This window comes from Mesoplodon mirus, assembly GCF_964341445.2.
Source record: "Mesoplodon mirus genome assembly, chromosome: 3".
Lineage (NCBI taxonomy): Eukaryota > Metazoa > Chordata > Mammalia > Artiodactyla > Ziphiidae > Mesoplodon > Mesoplodon mirus.
The window spans coordinates 87,136,753-87,162,960 of NC_138978.1; the positions used below are offsets into that span (position 1 = coordinate 87,136,753).

At 37.4% G+C, this 26,208-nt stretch overlaps 1 protein-coding gene across 3 annotated transcripts; it reads left to right on the forward strand.

Annotated features, from left to right (window-relative positions):
- The first annotated feature begins 545 nt into the window (after positions 1-545).
- On the forward strand, positions 546-25,824 carry CDC7 (cell division cycle 7). 3 transcript variants are annotated; one of them, XM_082611964.1, is made up of 12 exons: positions 546-644; positions 1,372-1,563; positions 9,780-9,863; positions 11,678-11,813; positions 15,161-15,254; positions 15,340-15,482; positions 16,409-16,661; positions 17,283-17,378; positions 18,137-18,315; positions 19,141-19,223; positions 21,759-21,908; positions 23,823-25,824. In XM_082611964.1, exons 2-12 carry the CDS (start codon positions 1,452-1,454, stop codon positions 24,215-24,217), a joined length of 1,725 nt encoding a protein of 574 aa, XP_082468090.1. In that variant the 5' UTR covers positions 546-644; positions 1,372-1,451; the 3' UTR covers positions 24,218-25,824. The 3 variants fall into 3 exon arrangements, with proteins under 3 accessions (XP_082468090.1, XP_082468092.1, XP_082468091.1); XM_082611965.1 differs by lacking the exon at positions 546-644 and adding an exon at positions 781-952; XM_082611966.1 differs by lacking the exon at positions 17,283-17,378.
- Positions 25,825-26,208: the final 384 nt, after the last annotated feature.

Consider the following 26,208-nt stretch of genomic DNA (forward strand, 5'->3'; position numbering starts at 1 on the left):
TAGAGGGATGGCGGTTTTTTCTATCATGTGTTCCCCGCTGTAACTCCAGCCTCTAGAAACCAGCCTCAGAGCCAAGGGCTCAAATGTATACTGACTGACCGATTGACTGAGTGAATGTCACTGGGCTCATTTCTTCGAATACAGCCATAAACCATTAGTACTTGCCTTTCTCTGTTTGCTTGCTTTTAACGGAGAAGTAGGGCACTCAACAAAAACAAGTGAAGCTGGGAGTCAAGAAAATGAATGTCTTTTATTCAGCGTGCCCAATGTCTCTGTAAGTCGGGATGTGTTACGACTCCAGTACCTAAGACTTTTGTCTCTGAATTATCCTCTTTCCTGAAAATACTGTTAGATCCTTAACCTTACGTTTCACTCTATTTTTTAGTAAAGGATTATGCTCGGACTTTATATCTGTAACCGTTATTTCAGCCAGCCACAGCCTTGGGGAAGAAACCCAAACCGCTTGCGCAAGCGCCCAGTAGCAGATAACGCGGCGCACAGGGATTTACAGTGCGCATGAGCAATTAGAAGCAGCAAGACGGGAAGTGTTGCGCAGGCGCGTTTGGCAGACTCGCTAGGTGGACGCTCTCGGAGGCGGCGACCCAGGCATTTGGGGAGCCAGAGGAGTCGTATTCCCTTAAACCGTGAGTTTCCGACGGTTTGCTCCATGGCGCGGGATTGTGACGGATTAGAAACGAATTCTGGATTGTGACTTCGGTCTCTTCGCGGCGCAGTTACCTCCCTACCCCCACCCCCACCCCCACCCCCACCCCCACCCCCACCCCCCACTTCGGATCCCGCTGACCTGCGGCGGGAAAGTCGTGCGCCTGCGCACTAAGCATCCCGTTCGATCTGGAGTCTGAGGGAAGAAGGTCCTTCCCCGCGGAGCTCGCAATCCGCGCTCGCCGAGGGATCCCATTCATTCCCCCTTCTCTTCCTCCGCCCGGCGCTGGTGAGCCATGTCGTATCAGTTCTCCGCCAGCTTGCGTGGGGCCTTGGACAAGCCTCCTGGCGCTCTCTTTTAACAGTCAAACGATCTCCTCCTCCAAGCCCTCTTCTCAGGTGGAACCGCTCTCCCCACTAAGGCCTCTCCCCCACGCATTCGCTGCCTCTGCAGTTCCCACCGCCGCCCTTGCCCCTGAAGGCGGCTGCCAGGGAGACTCCTCTGTTAGGCACATTTCCCTTCGGCCCCCTGCCGGTGTTTCTGGGAGGTGAAAGTGAAGCCCATGGAATCCTTAGAAATGGCTCACGGTTTTCCTTCCTTTGGGGATTTGGACATATGGTGCGTTTTTAATTGTTTGCCCCTTTGGGGACAGTAGCATTTTTTAGTGCTTAGTTCACTGAGTGATTTAAACTTCTCATCTTCTCCAGTTTGCCGAGTGTCACAGCTGCTTTGCTCCCCCTGTGGACATGACCCCTTAGCTGGCGTTTTGCGCCGCAGTCGCTTTGCGATGGAGGCTTCTTTGGGGATTCAGATGCAGGAGCCAAAGGCTTTTTCTCCTCGTGGCCGGTTTCTGGCGGATGGCTCATTAAAAAAACATGAGCAGAATTTTAAACTACCAGGTATGTGTTCATTGCCAAAGATGTACAGGCAACAATTCTGTAATTTCGATTATTTAAAAACAAACAACAAAAAACACGTCCTGAATCTTAAAGTGAGTTGTATGTTTATATAGGAGCATTTTACGAATCAGTGAAGCTTCATAAGATCTAGATTTAGGATTGGATTGCATTTTAGAAGGAGGATTGTAGTCCAACCATGTCATTTCACAGATGAAGTTGCTACAGTCTAATAGTAGTCGTTGTCTAAGAACACAAAGTTTGTTGATACCCAAACTAGAATTTCTCTTCCAGACCTGTGTTCTTCTAATCACCATATTGCATTAAGCTTGAATTTAGAAATCGGCATTGGAGGGACTTTAACTTACATCTTCAAAGGCAAAATTAGTTGACAAAAGTAAAGGAAATGTTTGTAGCAGTAATGAAGGACTGTATCTCAGTGTACATCATGAAGTGTTGCTTCACCCTTACCCAGACCTTGAAATGAGAAGGAGAGGGTCAAACAATGCCTGATCTTGTACACTGTAACATGCACCTTCATTCCTGCAGTGTGCCTGGGACATAGCAGGCATTTAATAAACATTGGTTAAATAGGAGTTCCAACTGACTGTTGTTTTTTTTTCTTTTCTTAAAATGTAGCTAAATGTTCTTTTCTGTCTTTGTCTTAAGGATATTTAGTGCTTTTTCAAAAATATTAATTTTGACCTTTCATCCATGATATATACTTATACACTACAAAATAGACTTTAACTCGACCCTAGAAGAATATGACATCCCATACTTTTGCTTTCTGACTAAGGATAAACTGATCTTTGATGTTAAAATGAGTACCATTCCTGATATCCCTATTTGATGAAAGCCACTATTATTCCAGTTAAAGTTTCTATGCTTAAAACTTTAGAGTTATCTTTGACTTGTGCTTTGTAACTGCTCCCCTCATCCAGTCACCCAATTTTATCGTACTTCTTTTTAGTATGTATAGTGTTGCCTCTTCCCATTCCCACTTTCACCACATTAATTCATTCCCTTACACTTTGCTCCTGAATTACAACGAAGTTTCTTACTTAAACTGCCTGCTTTCACTTCTTTTTTCATCCTCCAGTTCATTTTGTACACTGCCACTAGAATAATCTTAAAATGCCACTTTCATCCAGTTTCATGGATGCTTTCCCTCTTGCCTTCCATTTTTCTTGCAATTACCTGTTTTTCATGGTTCACCTTTCCCTATGTCATCAGACACGTAATACAATAACAGTCATTATATTATTATTATTCTTGTATTGTTTAGCACTCTGTGTATTCTGTCTCTTCAGTTATACTATAAGGTCCTTGAAGGCAGTATCTTGTATAGCTCCTGATGTACATTGTGCATTAGGCAGAGTGTATGAATGAATGAATCTGACTTGGCTCTAGCATACGTTCAGGTCAAAACTACTATTCTAATACTCTTCTGAAAACCTGCTAGGAAATGAAGAGTGGTGTGAATTTTATTCCAAAATTCCAAAGTTTGGTGGCTTTTATATGTAACAGGACATTGAACATTATAAACAGTACCTTTGATAATTTATAAAACATGCTGACATTTTATTCATATGGTTCTTTTTTATTTGACCCTTAATAAAAGCTAAGATTATATCAAAAACATAACTTGAGTAAGGAGTAAAGCTGATGAAGTCCAGGCACATAACTGTCTCATGATCTAATGTGATTTACTCTCCTTTGATGTAATAACTTTTGAATGGTGGGATTTTTATATACCTTTGTATTCCCAGAGCCTAACAGTCTTCAGCACATAGTAGGTGCCTGAAAATATTAGGTTGAATGATTAGATATCATTCATCCAAAGGATATAAAGTAAAATTTTTAGTACAGTGCCTGCATAGTATGACCCTTTGTTTTGGGATATTTGTCAGCTTTTTATAACTTTTTTTCTGATAAAAATTATACATGCTTATTGAAGAAAATACAGAAAGTCAAAGTAAGAAAATATCCCACTGTACAGATATTGCTACTGTTGACATTTTGTTATATTCCTTTGGTCTTCCTGTGCATACAGAGATACATTTTTTAAAAAACTGAATTAGGGGGCTTCCCTGGTGGCACAGTGGTTGAGAGTCCGCCTGCTGATGCAGGGGACACAGGTTCGTGCCCCGGTCCGGGAAGATCCCACATGCCACGGAGCAGCTGGGCCTGTGAGCCATGGCCGCTGAGCCTACGCATCCAGAGCCTGTGCTCCGCAATGGGAGTGAGTGGCCTGCGTACTGCAAAATAAATAAATAAATAAATAAAATTTTAAAAATTAAGAAAACTGAATTAGGATCACAGCCAACTTATTTCTGATCTCCATTTTTAACTTAGCAATATATATCTTGAACATTTCTTAATGTAATTAAATACTCTGCGCTTGGACTGCCTAATGTTCCACTGCATGGTATCATATAATTTATTTAATTGCCTTTTCTTATTGAACCTTTAGATTGTTTTCCATTTTTTCCTATTAAGAAAAATGCTGCAGTGAGCAAAGTACCTGGCAAAGTATTAGCTCAAATATTTATTGTTTCATTCTTTCAGCAGGCTTTTGTTTTTTAAGTATCTACCATATGCCAAGTTTGGTAAGTGATAAAGATCTTTTCAGTGAAAGAATGAAGTATAAACTGTATATATACTGAATGTCTCCTCCATACTGTTGAACTGTACTGGAAGGCTTGCTTTCATTGTGTTATATGGATGCTTTTAGCCTACGATTCTAAAGTGGGTTATAGGTAACGTCCTGGTTTGCCTGAGACAGATCCATTTTATGCCTGTTGTCACAGTGTAATTATTAGTGCCCCCTTTCACTCTGAAGACTCTCCCAGTTTGGGCTAAATTATATGATCTCCCTAGTTATAGGAAGCATTATTTTAGGGAGTACATGAAACCCCAGAATAAACATGACATATATTCCTGGAGGTCAGTTTTACTCCATGGTAAATAATTGAAAACATTTCATTTGTATGATGAATATTTCTTAAATGTCTATGTCTGTTATGTGCAGGCACCTTTCTAGGTGCTAGGAATAAATCTGTTCGTAAAACAGACAAAAATCAGTGCCCTCAATCTAGTGGATAGAGATAGAAAATGAATAAATAGTATGTTCAAAAGTGATTAGTGCTGTGAAGAAAATGTAGAGGGGAAGGGGAGATAGGAGGTATTGGGAGAGGAGATTGTGATTTTAGTAAGTGTAATTGGTTGGAGAAGGCTTCAGTGTGGTAACATTTGAACTAGGACTTGAAGGTGGTGAAGGAGTGAACTGTGCGTGTATCTGGGGAAGAGCATTCCAGACAGAGGAATCAGCAAGTACGAAAGCCCTAAGCTGGGAGTGTGCCTAGCATTTAGAAATAGCTAAGAGGTCATGTGAGTGGAAGTGGGAGAGTGATGGGAGTGAAGTCGAAGAGAGGGGTGAGGAAAGGAGGTTGTTCTTTGGCTTCTATGTGGAACAAGATGAGGATGAAAGCAGGGAGTATAGTTAAGGATGCTGTTGCTATAGCCAACTTGGATATATTATGTAGCAGAAAGAAAATTAGCTTAAAATTTCAAAACAGAAGCGTAGACCTTCATAATATTTAATGAAGACCTAAATAATATTTTAGTTTGTGGACTTTTCAGGGTCTTTCCCCAGTCCTCACAGTATATATTCATTGGTCTCTGCCTTTAGTAGTATTTTCTAGCTTTTGATATGAGTACTCTCTTTCACTGTCTACTTTCATCTCCCAATTCATAGTCTGGGGATTTTTGATTCACTTTGGTTGTCAGGAAATTTTTCTGTTGTTCAGAAACATCAAAGTTATTCTGCAGTGACAGGAAACCTTAATATAAACATAGTTTGAGTTTTGTAGAGATATGTAAGTGCATAGTAAGTGAGTGGTGGTGTGGAAGCACATTGAGCTTGTGTAGTCATTCACATGGCCTTGCATTACAGTATTTTCTTACTACTTATATTTTCTTCCTGGTTATTTCTAACAGTTAACCAGCATCTCTACTACTAACTGCCAGCTCATGTTTATGCAAAGGGAAGTTCCAAAATGTGGAACTCGTAGGAAAAGCATAGAATATTGTAGTTGGAAGGTAAAGTTCATCAAATCCAGTTCCTTTGTTTTAAAGGTTAAAAACCTGAACACTAATGTGGTTTAATTATAGGAGTTGAATCCAGACTCTTTAGATTTCAGGCTTTTTTCTATATCAGCACCGTCCAATAGAACTTTATGCACTAACAGAAATGTTTGTATGTTGTCACATGTGGCTAATGTGACTGAGGAAGTTGATTTTTAATTTAATTTTAATTTAAATAGCCACATGAAACTACATCATCCTACTACAAAGCTTTTGGTGTAATTAATCATGTATATACAACAAAGCATGCACACAAACACTTCAATACATTTAGTAATAAAAAGACCACAAATGGTTCTTAAAATATTTTGTCATACCTAAACACCATTAATTGTAAGATACACCATTATTTTATGTACTGCTCAGAAATACTGCCAGTTATACTGTGGCAGTGCTTTCCTTAACACCTAGAATTTTTTTTTATAGTTATTGGAAGAGTTCTTTTAGATGTAATTAGACAAATAATTGTTTATCTCTGGGACATACATGAAATGAAAAATAAACATTTCAGATCTGCCTCTTCTGAATCACTTTTTATACTCAGACTTGTTGATATCCTGTTTTTTTCCCCTCATAATATTGTTCTCATACATTAGTTTTTGTTTTTTTGGCTGCATTAGGTCTTCATTGCAGTGCGCAGGCTTCTCACGGCGGTGGCTTCTCTTGTTGCAGAGCACTGGCTGTAGGCGCGTGGGCTTCAGTAGTTGCAGCATGCGGGCTCAATAGTTGTGGCTCACAGGCTCTAGAGCGCAGGCTTAGTAGTTGTGGAGCACGGGCTTAGCTGCTCCACAGCATGTGGGATCTTCCTGGACCAGGGCTCGAACCCATGTCCCCTGCATTGGCAGGCGGATTCTTAACCACTGCGCCCCCAGGGAAGTCCCTGTTCCCAAACATTAGTGATGCAGAATTTCTTCGAAGAATTCATTTTAAAAAAAAAAGCCATTGTTAATGAGTTCTTAAGAACAGCCCAGTTATGTGGAGCTGGCCTACGTTTGATTTCTACTTCACCACCTCTACTATTCCTCCCTATAGCCATTTGGCTCTTAAGGATTAAATGTGAATGCTCCTCTGTGATTTCTTGAATTTTCTTCAGGTCATTGACACCTATTGTATAAGTTTTGATGCTGGCCAGCAACAGTTGTAAGTTGCATCCCAATTTCAGAGTCAAAATTGTGTCTTAGAATCAAAGAAATGTAATAACAAATTGCATAATCATTGTAGTGCCTTTTCATGATGCCTTTCCTATGACACTGGAATTTGAAGCTGGTTGGACTTGACGCTCATTAGGAATGATTGTAATTGACTGTGGCAACTATTACTGCTAGAAAGCCAGCTTTCCCCTCAGGCCTTGGTTTTGTTTTCCAGAGAGAAGTAGTGCGGTAGCTGATGGTGAAGTGATTGCTTTTGTCTTTGGCTTCACTCTATTGTAACTTGTAAACTTTTGCTTTTTTCTTTTTTCCTACAGCTGTCTCTGAACAACCATGATGATAGTAAGAATTCATTCATTCAACAAACACGCCAGGCAGTTTTCTAAGAGCTGAGTGCATTGTGGTGAATTATACCGACAGGGAGCCTATACTGGTGGAGCTTATATTCTAGTGGGAGGAGGCAGACAGCAAACAAATAAATAAACAGGATAATTTTATAGTGAACAAGAACTCCAAAGACAATAAACAGGATAATGTGGATAATGGGAGGAGTGCGAATTTAACTAGCGATGTCAGAGGAAACTGTGACAATTGAGCCAGCCATACGAAGTTATAAGGGAAGAGGATTTCAAGCAGAGGGAATAGTAAGAGCAAAAGCCCTAAAGAAATAATGTTAATAATAGTAACCACAACAATAAGAATCACCAGTATAATTTCATATTTACAGTGTGTCAGGCATTGTGTTAGAAGCTGCCCTTGTGTTAAGTATATTATTTCATTTAATCCTCACAGTATTTCAGCGCCATGGGTACTCTTATGCCCCCTTTTCTATAGATGGGGAAATTAAGGCTTACAGAGGATAAGCTGTGTGCTCTAGGAAGGTCATACCGGCTGGGTAATAGTGGAGCCAGCATTTTGATTTAGGCCTCTCATCTCCAAAACTGGTTCACAGGATTACTGTTATATTGCCTGTTATATTGAAATCCATGAAGCTTCTCCAGTTCACCTGCAAGGTAGATGGGAAGGTGAGGGTAATTTAAGTAAGTTCTTCCCATTACCTTAGATGGAGTGATATAGTGGAAAGGCTACTGGATTAGGTCTTCTTGGCCTCTTATTTAATCTCCACCGCTTAGTATTCTTAGTATTCTTCACCTCAGATTTATCCTCCACCTGTCATCTTCCTGCTTAAAAACTTTACATGGCCTTCCTTTGCATCCTCTGCCTTTCCTTCCTCAGCCACATTGAATTTTATTATCTCTCCTACTCTCCCCTCCCTCCACAATAACCCATGCCTTTTTCCTTTTCCATGTCTTTGCATACATAGTAGTTTCTTCCTAAAATGCCTTCTTGCACTTTCTCTACTTGGTGAATGCTTCAAAACACAGGTTAACAGTCACCTGAAGCTTCCTGGCACCTTCAGGAGTGTTCATTCCCCTCCCTCCTTCTATCTAGTAATATGTGCATTCCTCTAACATTACAGTTAAAATCTTGTATTAAAAGTGAGCTTTTAATATCTGTCTCTGCCACTAGGCCAAGCTCCTAGAGAACAGGGGCTTCCACCACCTTTGTTCATTTGTATTTTTAATATGCCAGTTGCTGGGCATTTTTAAAAACAGTGTTTGTTAAATGAGTGAGTCTATAAACTTACCAGCAGTACCTCTGTGAAATTGGACAAGTGATTTAATTTCCCTGAATATGGATTCCTTCTCTGAAAGATCAGGATAATTATTTCTGTTCTCCCAATATCACAGTGCTATTATGTAAATCTGAAAAGATAATATGTGTGAAGGTGCTTTGAAAATGCCTAAAACTGTTGCATGATGCAGAGTGTTATTATAACTTTAAAAGTAGCTGATGCTTGGCCTAGATATTGTAATAAAATCTGAGGACTCTTAAGTATGTAGTTCTTTTTTGTATCCAGTAGTTTATCACATTTTGTATTATTGCCTCTGAATTTTAACCATGTAGGTTTTTGTAAAGAGCTTATATTTATTTAAAAGTAATGATTTTTCTGCTGTCAAGATATAGGATACTACTGGTAATTGGGACAATTGTGTGTGTGTGTGTGTGTGTGTGTGTGTGTGTGTGTGTGTGTGTGTGTGTGTGTGTGTGTGTGTGTGTGTGTGTGTGTGTGTGTGTGTGTGTGTGTGTGTGTGTGTGTGTGTGTGTGTGTGTGTGTGTGTGTGTGTGTGTGTGTGTGTGTGTGTGTGTGTGTGTGTGTGTGTGGTATGTGGGCCTCTCACTGTTCTGGCCTCTCCCGTTGAGGAGCACAGGCTCCGGACGCGCAGGCTCAGTGGCCATGGCTCACGGGCCCAGCCGCTCCGCTGCATGTGGGATCTTCCCGGACTGGGGCACGAACCCGTGTCCCCTGCATCGGCAGGCGGACTCTCAACCACTGCGCCACCAGGGAAGCCCTGGGACAATTTTTAAAGAATGTTTTTTTTTAACATTCTTGAGACCTTTAGTAGACCTTTCTAGAGTATACTGTGAATATTCAATATGTAAAACTTTTCCAAGCCTGTAAGATTTTGTATCTTTGGGGGATAGAAACAGTTTTCAAGAAGATTGCATTGTGTCCTTGTCATGCCATCTAGTGATGGCAGCACAAATTGTTTAGTTATTTTTTAAATTTAGCCTCTTCATTGTGTTGTACTCTATGCAGTGACAATGTATCTATATGTTAGTATGTAATTTCAGAGTAGCAGCAATTGGGTGTGAGTGATTCAGTTACTTTGCAGTTTTGTCTCTTCAGGAGGTGTGTGAGTTAGAGCAACTTGATGGGGTTTTAGTCTTATCATGAGTTTAAGGTTTATTATAGATATTTTTATTTGTAATGTAAATTACTTATGTTTTAGAAATTATTTTATTGAGATTTTTCAACCTAAGTAATTAATTGTACCTAAATTCTTTTTTCCTTGATAGGTGTTAAGAAAGATATTCAGAAGCTTTACGAAGCTGTACCACAGCTTGGTAATGTGTTTAAGATTAAGGACAAAATTGGAGAAGGTAATCTGGAGATATACTTCATTATCTTTATAAGCTTTCTTTCCTCCTGTTTTCCTTTGTATAATCTTGATTTTCATTATTATTTCTTATTAGAAAAATACCCCTTTTAAAAATACTAAGACCATGGTTATATTACTAATTATCAGCTTTTCTTTTTTCCTTGGAAAGAATCTAAGAATAAATAAATATTTACAATAAAATGAACAGTCCTATTTTAACCTTTATAATTTTATACTATTAAAAGTATTTCTGGGGGCTTTCCTGGTGGCGCAGTGGTTGAGAATCTGCCTGCCAATGCAGGGGACACAGGTTCGAGCCCTGGTCTGGGAAGATCCCACGTGCCGCAGAGCAACTAGGCCGGTGAGCCGCAACTACTGAGCCTGCACGTCTGGAGCCTGTGCGCAACAGGAGAGGCCGCGACAGTGAGAGGCCCGCGCACCGCGATGAAGAGTGGCCCCCGCTCGCCACAACTAGAGAAAGCCCTCGCACAGAAACGAAGACCCAGCACAGCCAAAAATAAATAAATTAATAAATTAATTTTTTTTAAAAAAGGCAGATGCTTGCTTTAAAAAAAAAAGTATTGCTATATTAATAATATATTATTAATGATAATTATTAAAAATAAAAAGTTTAAGATTTAAGTGGGGGGATTTGATCAGGGAAAGCTGAATCTTTTTTCTCTTTCTCCATTGCGTTTAGGTGGAATTGTATGTTGAACAATGGCAATTTTTCATGGCAAAATGATAAAAATAAAGTGGTACAATATTTATAGGATAGTCAGTATTTACGTAAATACCATTGAGAGACTGGCAATCATTGATTGAATGAAGGGTGAATTTGGCAGACAGATGTGAAGGGATTGAGAAGATAAAAGATAATAGAACTTTTTAGTGACTATACTGAGAAATAGTAAATAAAAATTTAACAGTAAAAAAAACCCCAAAAAACAACAAAACTTCCATTTATTCATTGCTTGCTTTTCACAATGGAAAGTGTGAGATGAGAAAAGGCTGAATCAGCGAGGGCAGAGAGATTAGAAGATGAGATGATTTGGGATGTAAGAAGCAAATCTTTACATTTTTTTTCTTACCTTTTTTTGAATACTGACTTAGTGTTCAAAAACTTTGTTCTGGAAAACTGGTGTCCTCATAACAAATAGCTAACTATTCCTGGAGAGAGGGAAGAGTGGAGTGTGATCTAAGGCTAATAAGTTTGAAAACTGTAGCATGTATAGCTCCCTTTTGGTTATTTATGATGTACTTCAGTACATTAAAGGTCTAGAAATAATCTATCAATTTGCTTTAACTCAGTATTTCTCAGATTTAACTGACCACCACATCTTATATTTTTTTCTGTTTAGTTTCATGGTGAATTTAAAAGTTTTAAAAAACTTTTTAAAATAAAAAATGTAGTTTCCTTTTCCCCCTAAGACTGTTATCATTTTTACTTCTAACAGAACTGAATCCAAGTCTTAAGAAAGTAATTTCCAATGATAATATTGTAGAAAGATACTTGGTAGATTGGGTCATACCATGGAAATATTTTATGCTAACTCAGTTAAACAGATTTACTGTATAGCTTTGCTGAATTAATATACCCCCTAAAGATGTGAGGACAGTTAAGAATGTATTAAAAATTGAAAATAAGTTATATTTACAAATGTGTTTGCTTTTTGTGTTCAGTGTCATTAAAATATTGATGACAGATTATGATAATTTTATGGGTTCCAAACAGTTTTTAAGAACTATTTTAGCATTGTCTCATAAACATTTTTAAAAACCAAATATGGAAAAATCTAATAAATTGTTTTACAGGCACTTTCAGCTCTGTGTATTTGGCCACAACACAGTTAAAAGTAGGACCTGAAGAGACAATTGCTCTGAAACACTTAATTCCAACAAGTCATCCTGTAAGAATTGCAGCTGAGCTTCAGTGCCTAACAGTGGCTGGGTAGGCAATTTAAAGATGTTTTTAATTGAACTGCTGTATATAATTTTTAAGATTTTTAAGTAGATATCTAATAGGGATGATGAGATTGTTGATTAAACATATTCTTCAGTCAGGTGTTTGCAGTTTGCTAGCACTTTTCTGCTAATCTTGGAATGGCTAGTTAAGTTTATATTAATTTTTAAAGTGGATTTCTCCTGAGGCTCAGCTTGACTTCCTGTTCTCTTACCACTTCTTTTTCTAATCTTCCTGCCAAATCATAAACCTTGGCTTCCATGGTGTAGATATTTTTAAAAATATGGGGAACTCATATTTCACATCTCCCCAGATATTGACAGCCTCATCTCATATTTTATTTTGAACAACAGAATCCTCTGGCATGTCTTCCTGTTTGGTTTCTCTCTGCTAGGTCATTCCTGTCAACATAGAGACGTGATGTAGTGTCTCTTATCCTCCCTGTACCACCATCCCCCTTCCAGCTACTCCAACATTTCTTTGCTTCCCTTCATGGCCAGACTTCTCAAAAATTACCTGCACAGACTGTTTTCACTTCCACACCCGCCTTTTGCCACACACACACAGTGAGGCTGCTGTCCTCTATGCTAAACGGAAACTACTTTAGAGGCAACCATGACTTTATTTTGCCGGTTCCTTTTTCTGTTCACATGAACTCCTGGCAGTGTTTAACATAATTGATTTGAACCATTGTCTTTTGACTTCTGTACTACCATATACTCCTTGATTTCTTCCTGCTTTATTTGGCCTTTCATTTTCAGTATCCTTTGCCAGTTCTTCCTCTTCCACCTGACACCTAAATGTTGGAGTTCCTCAGTGCTTGATCCTGGGCTTTCTTTCTCTAGACTTCTTTAGGTGGTGTCATGTATTCCACGTGGCTTTAAATATATAGTAATGATTCCCATAAGTGTATATCTAACCTCAGACCTCATAACTGCATATTTGTATATATCTACCTGACGATTTGATATTTCCATTTGGGTACCTAATAAACACCTCAAACCTAACATGCCAAAAACTAAATTTTAATCCACCTTCATCTGCCCCCAAAATTACCTATTGCAACAATCTGTTTTCATCTACCCATCTCAGCAAATGGTACCACAGTCTACCTAGTTACTCAAGCCAGAAACCTAGTAATCACACTCAATTTCTCCATTTCTCTCCTAGTCCACTCCATCACCATGTCCTGGCAATTCTGCCTCCAAAATATATCTAAAATCTCATCCATATCTTTGTCTTCTCAACTGCTATCTCAGTCCAAGTCTAGATTACTACAATAGCCTGCTTCTTCTCTTCCCCTCTTAATCCCATAGTCAGAAAACAGCCAGAGTGATCCTTAAAATATAAAAATATGTATGTATGTAATATAAATTGGATACTATTACTTCCACTACTTAACAATTCTTCAGTGGTTTCCCAATGTTCTTGGAAAAAAAATCCAGCTTTATCCCATGCCAGTCTTTCCACCTCCTTCACTGTGCTCTATTTTCTTTAGCTCCTCAAATTTGTGTCAAGAGCTTTCTCACTTCAGGGCCACTACCCATACTTCTTCCCTATCCAGGAAGACCCCTCCCAGTCCTTGCATGCTGACTCCTCATCTTTCTGCTCTGAGCAAGAATGGTACCACTTCAAAGAGGCCTTCTCTGAATTAGATTCTATTTTTTATTGTCACAGCACCTTTTGATATCTTTCAAAACCCTTACCATAATTTGTCATTATTTGTTACCTGGTTTATTATCCATATTGCCCACTATTTAGGAAAGTCCATGAGGGCAGAAATCATGTTAATTTTAATTCACCTTCTCATCCTTAATGTCGAAATCATGTTAATTTTAATTCACCTTCTCATCCTTAATGTCTAACATAGTGTCTGTCAAGTAACAGTGCCCACTAAATATCTATTGAATGAATAAACACGCCTATTAATTTGTTTTACCCCTCTGTTTATTACAGAAGACAAGAGAATAAGATGGCTTCTATAAGGCATGATTACATAATACCTTCTAGTCCCCTGAATAAGATTATTCCTTTTGCCACACTTTAAATAACTCCCTCTACCACTTTTTCTTTCCTTGTTGTTCAAAAATGTGCATGCTAAAAAAAGTCTACCTGATCCTGCTTCCTTTCTAGCTCCCATACTCGTTTCTATTCTTTGACAGATATTTCAGGAAAATTGTCTTTATGTTCTGTTTCTATTATATACTATTTTCCCTCCTTAAATCCTGTTTGGCCTCTTCCTTTCCACTTAAACTGCATTCTGAAAATTAGTTAATTCCTTTTTGCCAGTTAATTCCTCTTTGCCAGACTGAAAGCCTTCCCTCAGTCCTTATTCTAATTGACCCCCTTGTTGATCACCCCTTCCTTGAAAACTCCTCACTTGCGGATGTCCCTATCTGGGCTTTCTGCTCCTTCCTTATTTTGCCCTCCAACATGAGACTTTTCCAAGGCTCAGTTTTCTCTTCTCTAATAATTTCACAGCTTTAGGTATCATTTATCTATAATATTGTCACTGGCTTACACTTGACTTCTCACTTAAGATATAGTCTTGTATCTAGATATCTCTATCAGAATGATGAGGTTTTGGTTTTTGATGCTTCTTTTCCTGTTTTCTCTACATATTTTGTTGGTATCCATGTTGTTTTCCTTACTCAGTCTCAAAACTCTGAAAATCCAGTTTACCCTATTTTATTCACCTTTCTCTGAGGTAGTATAGTATACTGGTTAAGAGTCTAGGTCTGGAGCACACTGCCTGGATTCAAATTCTGGCTCCATGACCTACTAGTTGAGTTCCCTTGGGGAAGTTCCTTAGCCTGTCTGTCCCTCAGTTTCCTTATACGTTAAAAAAAAGGGGGGGATAGGAAATAACGGCACCATCCTTATAGGGTTGTTGTGAAAATTAAGTGAATTTGTTGATAGGTGTGAAGTGCTTAGATCAGAGCTTGGCATGTAGTGAATGTTCAATAAATATTAGCTATTACTAATTTTTACTTGATTTATTTATTACTGTTACCATCTTATCTGCTACTAAGTCTTGTTAATTCATTTTTATTATTCATCTTTTCCTTCCCATTCTGTCACCTCCCCAATTAAAACTATAATTATCTCGTTTTGAATTGTAACCTCATAACTGGTACCGTGTTTGTTTAAAAAAAAAAAAAACCTTTATCTTGTATAAGTCAGTTAAATGAGTAATCTCTCCTATATGGTGATGGTTTTAAGTTAGTTTTCTGGCATTATTTATGCATTGCTAAAGTTGCATTTTTTAAAAAACTGCATAAAGTTTCAGTTCATTTGACCTTTCTTCTGAAGTTCATTGTGCATTTTTCCACTAGGGGGCAAGACAATGTCATGGGAGTTAAATACTGCTTTAGGAAAGATGATCATGTGGTTATTGCTATGCCATATCTGGAACATGAGTCCTTTTTGGTAGGTTTTAATATTTCTTTAATTTTTTTTAGCTAAATATTTCATTGAAAACAATCTTATAACCTTATTCATAACTTTATTTTAGGACATTTTGAATTCTCTTTCTTTTCAAGAAGTACGGGAATATATGTTTAATCTGTTCAAAGCTTTGAAACGCATTCATCAGTTTGGTATTGTTCACCGTGATGTTAAGCCCAGCAATTTTTTATATAATAGGCGCTTGAGAAAGTAAGTATGGAAAGTTACCAGCAAATACTTATACTTGACTGAATCTATGCTGTGGGGTCCATCTCTTAGATGCAGAGCATCCTGCAACAGCCACACACATCTTTTTCTGTTTCAGATTTTCACTGTGGTTGAGGAAGGGAAATACCCTCAAGGAGAAAAAAAATTGTATTAGTAAAACAGTGTACGTCATGAGGTGTACCATGGCTTAGTGGAAATAGCTAAGAGACTTAGAAAGGGTCTAGTTTTTTGTTTGTTTGTTTGTTTTCTTAACCTTATACATTTATCTGTGTGCTTCATTTTTCTTTCCTAGTAAATGAGGGGATTGGACCACATGATAGCCAATTTCTTGTTTCAACACTAAAGTTTTGTTTTTTGAATATTTTTTATGCTGATTATGTACATAGAGGCATTGTAAGCTGAAAACTTAAAAACTGCTGTTTATATAATGGCTCATATTGAGTATAATAAGGATAATAGAAACATAACTTCTTTTCTTGGGCTTTTGTATTCCTGACTTTTAATTTTTTCTTTAATTAATCAGATTTTTAAACCATGGTTTTAATTTATTTTTCTTTTAAACTTGTTTAATTAAAAATTATCTGCTATGATGCCATCTCTGCCACCATCAGAGGACAAAGGATTGTGTTTACATCCTGCATTCCTTGTTGCCTTGTCTGCACAAGCCATTGGAAGAAGGGGAGAAAAGATGTTTTCTTGTGTGGGATACGTCTTTCCTTAATTTTCAGTAGTTAGCTATTAAATCCTTACCTTGTCTGTAAAACTTACTTTTCTTTTTTCAAGAATGTTATAAATCCTTAATTTATCCCCCAAAGAATACAGTTTCTGTGTGAATATGGTTTGAGCATATTATGATATTAACTAAGCTTTGTTACAGAGAAGTAAAAGTGCTTATTTTTGTTTCATAGGTATGCCTTGGTAGACTTTGGTTTGGCCCAAGGAACCCATGATACTAAAATAGAGCTTCTCAAATTTGTCCAGTCTGAAGCTCATCAGGAAAGCTGTTCACAAAATAAATCCTATGTAATCACCGGAAACAAAATTTCATTGAGCGGCCCAGCAGCACCTAAGGAGCTGGATCAGCAGCCTACCACAAAAACTGCAGTTAAAAGGCCCAACCCAAATGCACAGATTCAGATTAAACAAGGAAAAGATGGAAAGGTTCTACCTGTTTTATTTCTTAAGTACTAATATGGTTTTAGAAATGTACTCCATTCAACAGAGGGAGTTATAATTCTAGGATAATGCAACAAAAAAACAATGTTGTTTACACGTGTTATATATTCAATTGATTAGATTTCACTAAGATTTACAATGGATTGTTTTATGATTTCAAAACTGAAAATTTTGCTTGGTAGATTTATAATGTCTTTGTCATTATAATTGCATTATATAACAAAAATGGAAAATAATAAATTTTCCCTGCATGTTATAAAGTTCATATTAATTATCCTTTTTAAAAGAAAGCATTAGTTATAGGGGAAAAATTCTGAAGTGTCTATCTCCATTTTAGCTGCACAGCAAAATGTAACATCCATGCAGGTGGTTTTATAATTTTTTAGTTATATATATTTGTGGACTATGATAACATTGTATGAGGGTTAAGAGTTCTGTCTAGACTGTTTTCTCCTTTCACAGAAGTGTTTTGGTGCCTGAGAATGACTTGGATGCAGCTGTTTTTGTTTTATGTCTCTTAACTCTTTCAAAACTATGGCAGAGTACAGCTGGCAGAAAGTGTTACAGATATAATCCTTATTTTCCTTGTTTTTGTTGGTATTGTAGGAGGGATCTGTAGGCCTTTCTTTCCAGCGCTCTGTTTTTGGAGAAAGAAATTTCAATATACACAGCTCCATTTCACATGAGAGCCCTGCAGTGAAAGTAAGTAATGTAGCTTAATAGTGCAATCATCAGTCAGTTGTACACTGGAGAGAATTTGGGGAATGGCTAGCTTTTATTATCAGTAAGTTTTTAAGAGTTTTGCTTTAGCAGAAGGTATTACTGCTTCAAGCATCTAGTCAGTGCTTTCATTTTCTCCAGTTCTGAACTTTTCTTTTGGAATTTTTTGTCATTTTTGATTAGCTGACTATTGTTGCTCTTTCTCTAAAGGAACATTTAGAAAGTTAAATACTTTTCTCTCATTGGCTGGAATGTGAGCTCCCAACAACTAACACATTTCTGACACACAGTTGATAGCGTAAAGATGTTTGTAAAATTTACAAAATTATCATCAATGTTAAGTGGTTTTAAATTGACGTATGATATCCTGTAGCAGCTAGATAGCATGAGGAACAAATTAAAACTGATTTTAGCCAATGTAATTGTGCAGTTTACAGTTCTGAAATGGAGTTAGACACTAGAATGTAATTGTTTTATAACATTTCAGGAAAAGTTCTAATAAAGTGTAATTCAAATATTCACGAAACTAGGAATGGTTAGTAAATTTTTAATATGTTTATTCAACACAGTAACCTAGAAAGACCTTAAATATTTTGATAGACGAGTGTTTATTTACAATCCAACAGCACATTAAGTAGTTTTGAAAGTTATGCTTCCCCTACTGCTTTTTGCTCTACTAGCATCTCAAAGGCATCATGTTAAATGCCATGAAAATAGAGAATATGACTTTTCTTTTACAGCTTATGAAGCAGTCAAAGACTGTGGATTTACTATCTAGAAAATTAGCAACAAAAAAGAAGGCTATTTCTACAAAAGTTATGAATAGTAGTGTGATGAGGAAAACTGCCAGTTCTTGCCCAGCTAACCTGACCTGTGACTGTTATGCAACAGATAAAGTCTGCAGTATTTGCCTTTCAAGGTAATGTGTTTTGATGGGGCTATAAAATCACCAGCATGCTGCCAGACAAGATGAGAAATTGCATTGATTTTGGTGGACAGTTGATTTGAGTGAGTGAAAGGGAACAGTGCAGTTCTGTGAACTGCATAGGCACTAATGCAGATTGGTACCTTGAAGAGCAAATGACAAGTATTGTCATATTTGTTCCCTTGACATGCAAATGCTCTTTGGAAAACATATTTGATTTTACATGCAAATAATTTTGGTAGGGTTAGGGATAGCTCTTATGAAACTTCAGAATTTCATGTTTTACTTGCTGATTTAATCTTGTTTTCTTTCTTTATTCCTGCCTGTGTAGAATAACCTGAACCAAATATTAGAACTCTTCTCTCACTCCCACCTCCAACTCTTTGCCACATAAATTTCTTTCTTCCCTTCAAGACTTTTATAAGCTTTCATGAGCCTTTCCTGATTAACTCAAGTATACAAGTGAACAAGTATCTCAGAAATTAATCACTCCAAACATAAATAAATTTTTATACCTCAGAGTTCCCATTGTATTCTATTTTTCTGTTATGTTCTTACCATATACTACCTCTTTCTATGCCTGGAAGTTACCTTAAAACCCTTCTGGAATAAGGCCTGGGAACTGGTGTGGGGGGAGAGACCTATAGAAACAAAATCCAGGATTTTCATCACACTGGATTATCATTTGCTTTGTAATAACTTTTATTTATATATATATCAAGGTAGAATTTACTGTGAACAAAATTGATAAATGTTATTTTTTGGTCTTAAATAACTAAACTTTACATAACTAGAAAAATCTTATTTCATCATCATAAGGCGGCAACAGGTTGCACCTAGGGCAGGTACACCAGGATTCAGAGCACCAGAGGTCTTGACAAAGTGCCCCAACCAAACCACAGGTATGTTGCACTAGAAATACAGAACCCAGTTAAATTGGTTGCCGTGAGTGTATTTTATTTTATGATTTTTGTCTACTTATGATTAAATTTGAGCTCTGCTGCTTTTAACTAAGTTATGTAAGTGGTTCTAGCAGTGTGGCATTCCCATTTTTGAGATAGTGCTATTTATGAAAGCTGCTAATCCTAGTGTTTCCTTTTTTTTTTTTTTTTTTTTTTTACCCGATAGATTGCATTTTGCTTATCTGTTTACAAGATGATTTTACCAGGAATAATTTTAACATCACCCTTGTGGGGGAAAAAATTGTGTTTAGTAGTATTTGCTAATGTAAGACTTGCAACATTTTATGTTTGTCTAATACCTGAAAATTCTTCTGTGATACACATATGATTGCGTGTTTGATTAAAATTTTTTGTTATTGTGAAAACAATATAATAGCATTAAAGAGATTTTTGAAAAAGAAAAAAGTCTATAGCCTGAAAGAGTTGTCATGGAACATCTTATTGAATAGATGAACCCTGCTGTTCACTTGGATTATGGACCTTACAGAAATGTATTCATTTGTTCTGTGTTTATTCTGTGCTTGCTAATGATATAAAAAATGAATGAAACTCTCTGCTTACACTCTGGTTAGGATATACTCGCAAATATAAAATAACCTGTTAAGTATGGTTATAAAACTTTATACAGAGTATTTTAGGGGTATCTAACCTTATCTGAAGGGATTATGGAAGGAAGTTCATGGAAGATAGAATGTCTGAAAAGGGAATGTAAATTGGAGTGAGGGGTTTGCATGAGCAGAGGAACTCAAGCAATAGCATGGTCATACAGAATCAATAAAAGTTTAGTGTTGCTAGAATGTATGATGAAAGTCAAGGAGTGGTGAGAAATAAACCTGGAAAAAGGTAGACAGTGTCGGATCACAGTTGTTATATGGCTTGGACTGTACCCTGTAGGTTTTGGAAAGTTATTCAAAGGAAAGGGATGGTAATAATTGTATTCTAGATGGGTCATTCTGGCAGGTGTGCAGAGAGGACCAGGTCCAGGTGCGAGATGAAGAAAACCTGAACGAGGGCAGTAATAATACAAATGAACAGAAAAGTGAAGAATTGGGGACTTCCCTGGTGGTCCAGTGGTTAAGACTTCACCTTACAGTGCAGGGTGTGCAGGTTCGATCCCTGGTCGGGGAGCTAGGATCCTGCATGCTTCATGGCCAAAAAACCAGAACATAGACCAGAAGCAATAGTGTAACAAATTCAATAAAAACTTTAAAAATGGTCCACATCAAAAAAATCTTTGAAAAGAAAAGCGAAGAATTGGAAAGGCAGAGCTTGATGGATAATTGGATGCAGGATTTGGGAATGAAGTGGTGGGGAAAAGGCATCCAGGATGTTTATCAGACTCCTAGATTGGGAGATTTGAATGGGTACCAGTAACCAAGGGGAGAATAAAGAAGTAACTGGTGTACAGGGAAAGATAAAGATGATTGGGGGCATAATTGGTTTGAGATATATGTGGAACATCCAGATAGAGATGTCCAACAGAATAAAAGTAAGTGAAGCACAGGGAAGTCTGGACTGGAAATACAGTTAACTGTCATCATTACTATATAAAAGGTAGTTGAAGCTGTGAAGTGTATGGCCCAATAAGGGAGAGTATATAGGGTAGAAGTTGGAACTCTGGGTAACCTCAGCCCTTAAGGCTTAGAGGAAACATTGAAGGAGCAGGCGAAGGTACAAAGGGAACCAAGAAAGACAGATGATGCAGTGGCCAAGGGAGTAGATCCAATAACTTGATGATACTGGGAGTTCAGCCATTAGGAGAGAAGATGTCCCTTAACAGGTTTTTTTTGGCCACACGGCATGTGGGATCTTAGGCATGTGGGATCTTAGTTCCCCGACCAGGGATCAATCCCATGTCCCCTTCAGTAGATGTGCAGAGTCTTAACCACTGGACAGCCAGGGAAGTCCCCCTAAACATTTTTTTTTAATGAGTTTATTCACATGAGGCTGAGCTGGTCTTCATCATAACTGCCAGAATTCTAGAGATTGATAGTTTCTACAGCAAAAGTTAGGGTAACATCTTGCTGAAGATGAGCTTCTAATGTTTAATGCTTTTCAGTAAAGTGAAACACTTTCATTACTATGGTGTGTAATTCTTGGGGTACATCCAGATTTTTTCCTACGTAGCTGCTTTGGATTTATTTTGATGTTATAAAATGTGCATTTACTTAGTGATGAGATATCCTTTTAAACTTAGCAACTTTCATGTTGCTCAAGAAAGAAAATATTGTATTTTGCATTATGGATGTTAAACCAGGCATACTTAACCCTGAAATCTTTAAAAGCGCCTGACTGAGGAACTTTAAAAAAAAAAATGATGCCTGAGCCCTACTCCAGAACAATTAAATCAGAACCTCTGAGGGGATTGGCCGGGGCATCAGAATTTTTTTAAGGCTCTTAAGAGGATTTGAACATACAGTAAAGGTTGAGAACGACTGATGTAGGAGTAAAATTAAAGTTTGTTTTCTGTTACAGCAATTGACATGTGGTCTGCAGGTGTCATATTCCTTTCTTTGCTTAGTGGACGATATCCATTTTATAAAGCAAGTGATGATTTAACTGCTTTGGCTCAAATTATGACAATTCGTGGATCCAGGGAAACTATCCAGGCTGCTAAAACTTTTGGTAAGCAGTTTTATATTATAGAACAAAACAAATACCTTTGATTATCTCCTACAAATCACTTAATTAATTATTATGAAATTCTCTTTACAAATAAACATATTCATAATGTTCTCTGGTGTTAGATACAAAGTTTCTCAATTGCTTGAAAATTAATTGCATTGTGTAAGAAAATAATTTATCACTTCTCTTCTCTACATGTAATCAGTTTATCTTATCAAGCGCAGAGTACTACACTTTTCCAGTATTTAAAGTTCAACTTTATAATCTTAAACAAAAGAATAAGGAATAAAATCTTACCTCCCTGTAGTTATGGTTTGACTTTATTACATAAATATTTTTCATAATATGTTTTAATTTGTTTATTGTATATTTATTAAGCATCAGGTGCTCTTGGGCCTGCCTTAAATACTCTTAGTCTGTATTAACAAGTAAATGGTTAATTATAATACAGTGTAGTAAGGACTGCAGTAGGGGACATAATAGGATGTATGTTGTTGTCAGGTTCCTTAGGGTTAGAGTAGCTGAGAAGCGAAATGAACAGAATACCTTTACTGATAGAGTAATATTGAAAGCATTTATTGGATGTGGGAAGTCATGTTAGCTACACAAGTTCTTGTACTTCATGTATGGGATATGCAGTGTACCTCATAGGGCACCTGAGAATTATCTCAGCCTTGCTCTTGCCAACAACTTGAACTCAAATGGCCACCTTGTATTTATTCTCCATGCACAATTACAGTCAATACTTTCCAAAGTGGGTGGGTGTGATTGAGTCAGCATGCCGCCCCAAAATATGGAACACTCCTTTGGGACAAAATTTCAGTCAGCCCACCTCAAAAGTAGCTGGGCTGCCTCTTGCCCAGCCCCAGAATCAGTGGGTCTTAATCAGGGGTGCATATCAGAATTATCTGAGGAACTTCAAGAAATACATATGCCTGTCTCACTCCACCTATTCCTGGAAAATATGATTCAGAGAAGTATGATACCTAGAAAGCGTTGAGACTTGTTAGTTTGAAAAAACAAGTGATTTTGACCAAGAACTATTTCTGAGTAAGAACTACTGCAAAAATGATTGTCCCTCACTTGGGCACCAGTGCCGTGGTCTGATCCACCAGGAAGGCTTAGTGGCGGTTGTGGTTCTGCAGCACAGTCAGACTACGACTTGCACCTTTCTTGAAACTATAATAAGAAAACTTTATCTGAGGGTGATAGGGTGAGATATTACATATACACATGGGAAATGGAACCATGAAGCAAAGCCTTGGAAATTGTATTCTTACATGAGAATGTTTATTTTCAACTGATGGGGAAAACTATCATCTGCTATTGAATAACTTCATAAGAAGTTTATAACATGAAATTTATCAAATGCTAAAACATTTTGTTGAAGAGCTCAAATACAGAATAGCAAAAGTAATAATAGAAACCTTCACAGGATATAACAGAAACTTAGAATGATCAACTCTGTGAGTGTCAGGCCTCTTAGAGGTAATGCTTGAACTGAGTGGTGCCCTAAGTGGGAGTATTCTGGGCACGGAGTTGGGGGGAGGTGCAGAGCATCCTAATCAAAGACAGGAACCATGTAGTCAGAGGCATGTAGAAGCTTGGAAGGGGGAGAGAGAATGGGAGCTGCAGCTGATTAAAGATTACAAAAGAATATAATGAAGCTGGAGACTTTGACAGAGTCAAGTGAGTCCTTATTAAGTCACTGCTTTCTACTTACTATCTTTCACTTTATGATTTGACCTTCAACTATGTAAGGTAAAACACAACTTAAATATAGCACGTGATGTTCTATCTCATATTCAGTGTAAATATATCCAAAAAGCATGCAGTTGGACTTGCATGTTTCTCATGGGAGAGACTTCTGATATATTCAAATAATATAAAATATGTATATTTTTTCTCTTTTAGGCAAATCAATATTGTGTAGCAAAGAAATTCCAGCACAAGACTTGAGAAAACTCTGTGAGAAGCTCAGAGGTGTAAATTCTAACACTCCTAAATTAACAAGTGATATACAAGAGCTCACTTCTCAAGACCCAACTTTTTCAGAGAAGATGGACCATAAAGCTGCTCACCTCATACAAATACCTAAAGCACAACACTCAGGGAATTCATTGTATAAAGAGGACAGTAATGGCTGTGGGGGTAATTTTGATGAGTCTCCTACCAATCTAGAAGGCTGGGATGAGGTACCTGATGCAGCTTACAACCTGCTTGATAAACTCCTAGATCTAAATCCGGCTTCAAGAATAACAGCAGAAGAAGCTTTGTTGCATCCATTTTTCAAAGATATGAGCTTATGATAATTGTTCTTTAAAGTTTGCTATTGTGTATTGTGAGGTGAGGTGAAAAAGAGTTATTTGTAATAGCCATAAATTCTTGATTGGAGACCCGGGCAGGGAGAATAATTTGTTTAAAAATTTTAGTATTTGCTCTCCTGGCAGATTCTAAAATATGGATTAAGATTACTTAAGATGACTAGGATAGTTCTTAGACTAACAAAATGATCTTTGAGTTAGATCTACCCGAGTAGGATCAGATCTTTCATTTCCCTAATTACTTGTCACTGCCATATGCAGAAATAAGAGCAGTTTTAGCCTAGTACATAGGGGTTCAAGGTACGAGTCTTAAAATTAAGGGTTGTGACAGGGATTAAATGAGTCAAAAGACTTAGTTTACTGGTTTCTTTGAACTATTTGTACTTTTGGAAAATTCCTCCTGGTGCTGGTACTCTAACCATTCTGTAGGTAAAGAAGATAATTTCCTTTTCTAGAGGCATATATTATACCTTTTATGAACACTAAAACAATGAGAAAATATTGGGGGGATATTACTTGAAATTGAATTTAATTTATTCATTTTTTAAAAGTATTTTGTGGGGCTTCCCGGGTGGCGCAGCGGTTGAGAGTCCGCCTGCCGATGCAGGGGACACGGGTTCGTGCCCCGGTCCGGGAAGATCCCACATGCCGCGGAGCGGCTGGGCCCGTGAGCCACGGCCACTGAGCCTGCGCGTCCGGAGCCTGTGCTCCGCAACGGGAGAGGCCACAACAGTGAGAGGCCCGTGTACCGCAAAAAAAAAAAAAAAAAAAAAAGTATTTTGTGAAAGCATTTTTTGTGTGAACTGCCATGTTTTTCTTAATGGTTTCTCTTGATTTTTCTGCCTTCTCTACCCCCACCTAACACATTCTCCTTGGAAATTTTATGATACTTTCCACAAAGTTTCTGGGTGCTTTGTTAACTATTGCCTGTGTTCACAGTTGAGAAATTAAAATAATGTGTTCACTGGTTGATAAAGGGAAGCTGCAGGACTAAGGTAAAGATTGATAGTCCAAAATGCTTTTCTTTTTCTCTGAATGTGTATGTTTTTTTCATACCATCTTAGATATGATTAGGTAGCTGCTAAAAGGAAAAGTGAACACAGAATTGAGAATATTATTGGAGATTTTTCCTCTGCCTAGAGCCATTCTATATCCTGTTTTGACCAAGTTGGTCCTGCTCAGAGAAGGATGCTTACTAGAGTCTTGGGGTAGGTTGGGAAGAGTTCTAATGAAGTAGGCAATGTAGAAAAGGAACTAAGATAGAGGTTTATGTATTACGACATTTCAAAATGATATATGTATCAATGACAGCATATCAAATTTACTATGGGAAATAAGTCTGCGAGTGTGGGTCTGCTAAGTTTCCCACTTAGTAGTCATAGAGGTATAATACAGCTAAAAAGATACAACATTCTTTTTGTTGTTTTGAGCACTGAAGTTAGTATGTCTTATCTATACTCCGTTTGGCAAGTATTATATATATATACCATTACCATTGATCTGCTATCTTCTCATGCTGTAATCTTTTTTTTAAAAAACTTGAATGTTCTTAAATTGGTATGTTTAATAAAGTCATCCTTTTATATTTTTTATGTCAATGTCAGACTACTCATTTGAAAAATGCCCTTTTTAAAAAGAGTATTGACCACTAGGAGTATTTTCCTTCTGAGACTGATGAATTCTCTCTGTTCAGCAAATAGTTAGTAGTAGATTAACAAACATTCACCTGACTCAAGTAATATATGAAAGATAGATGTATTTCTTTATAGAAATGTGGCTCACAATCAAGTTAACATATTCTCAGAAAATTAACAGGAAGAAAAATTTACCAAAAGTGCAAGTAAGGAGACATTCTCTAAGAAAGTTTAATATTCAGGGCTGTGGTTTGAACTTTCCATTAATGTCTTTTGAAAAGTTGAAATACTCAACTTTAAGAGTAGAATTTGGTTGATATGTAAGGGAAGGTAAAAGGAGCT

Excerpts from the sequence above, each read along its gene's own strand:
- CDC7 (XM_082611964.1), top strand. The coding sequence starts at position 1,452 with ATGGAGGCTTCTTTGGGGATTCAGATGCAGGAGCCAAAGGCTTTTTCT. Across the intron at positions 11,814-15,160 it reads CAGTGCCTAACAGTGGCTGG|GGGGCAAGACAATGTCATGG; the intron begins GTAGGCAATTTA and ends TTTTTCCACTAG. Across the intron at positions 15,483-16,408 it reads TATAATAGGCGCTTGAGAAA|GTATGCCTTGGTAGACTTTG; the intron begins GTAAGTATGGAA and ends TTTGTTTCATAG.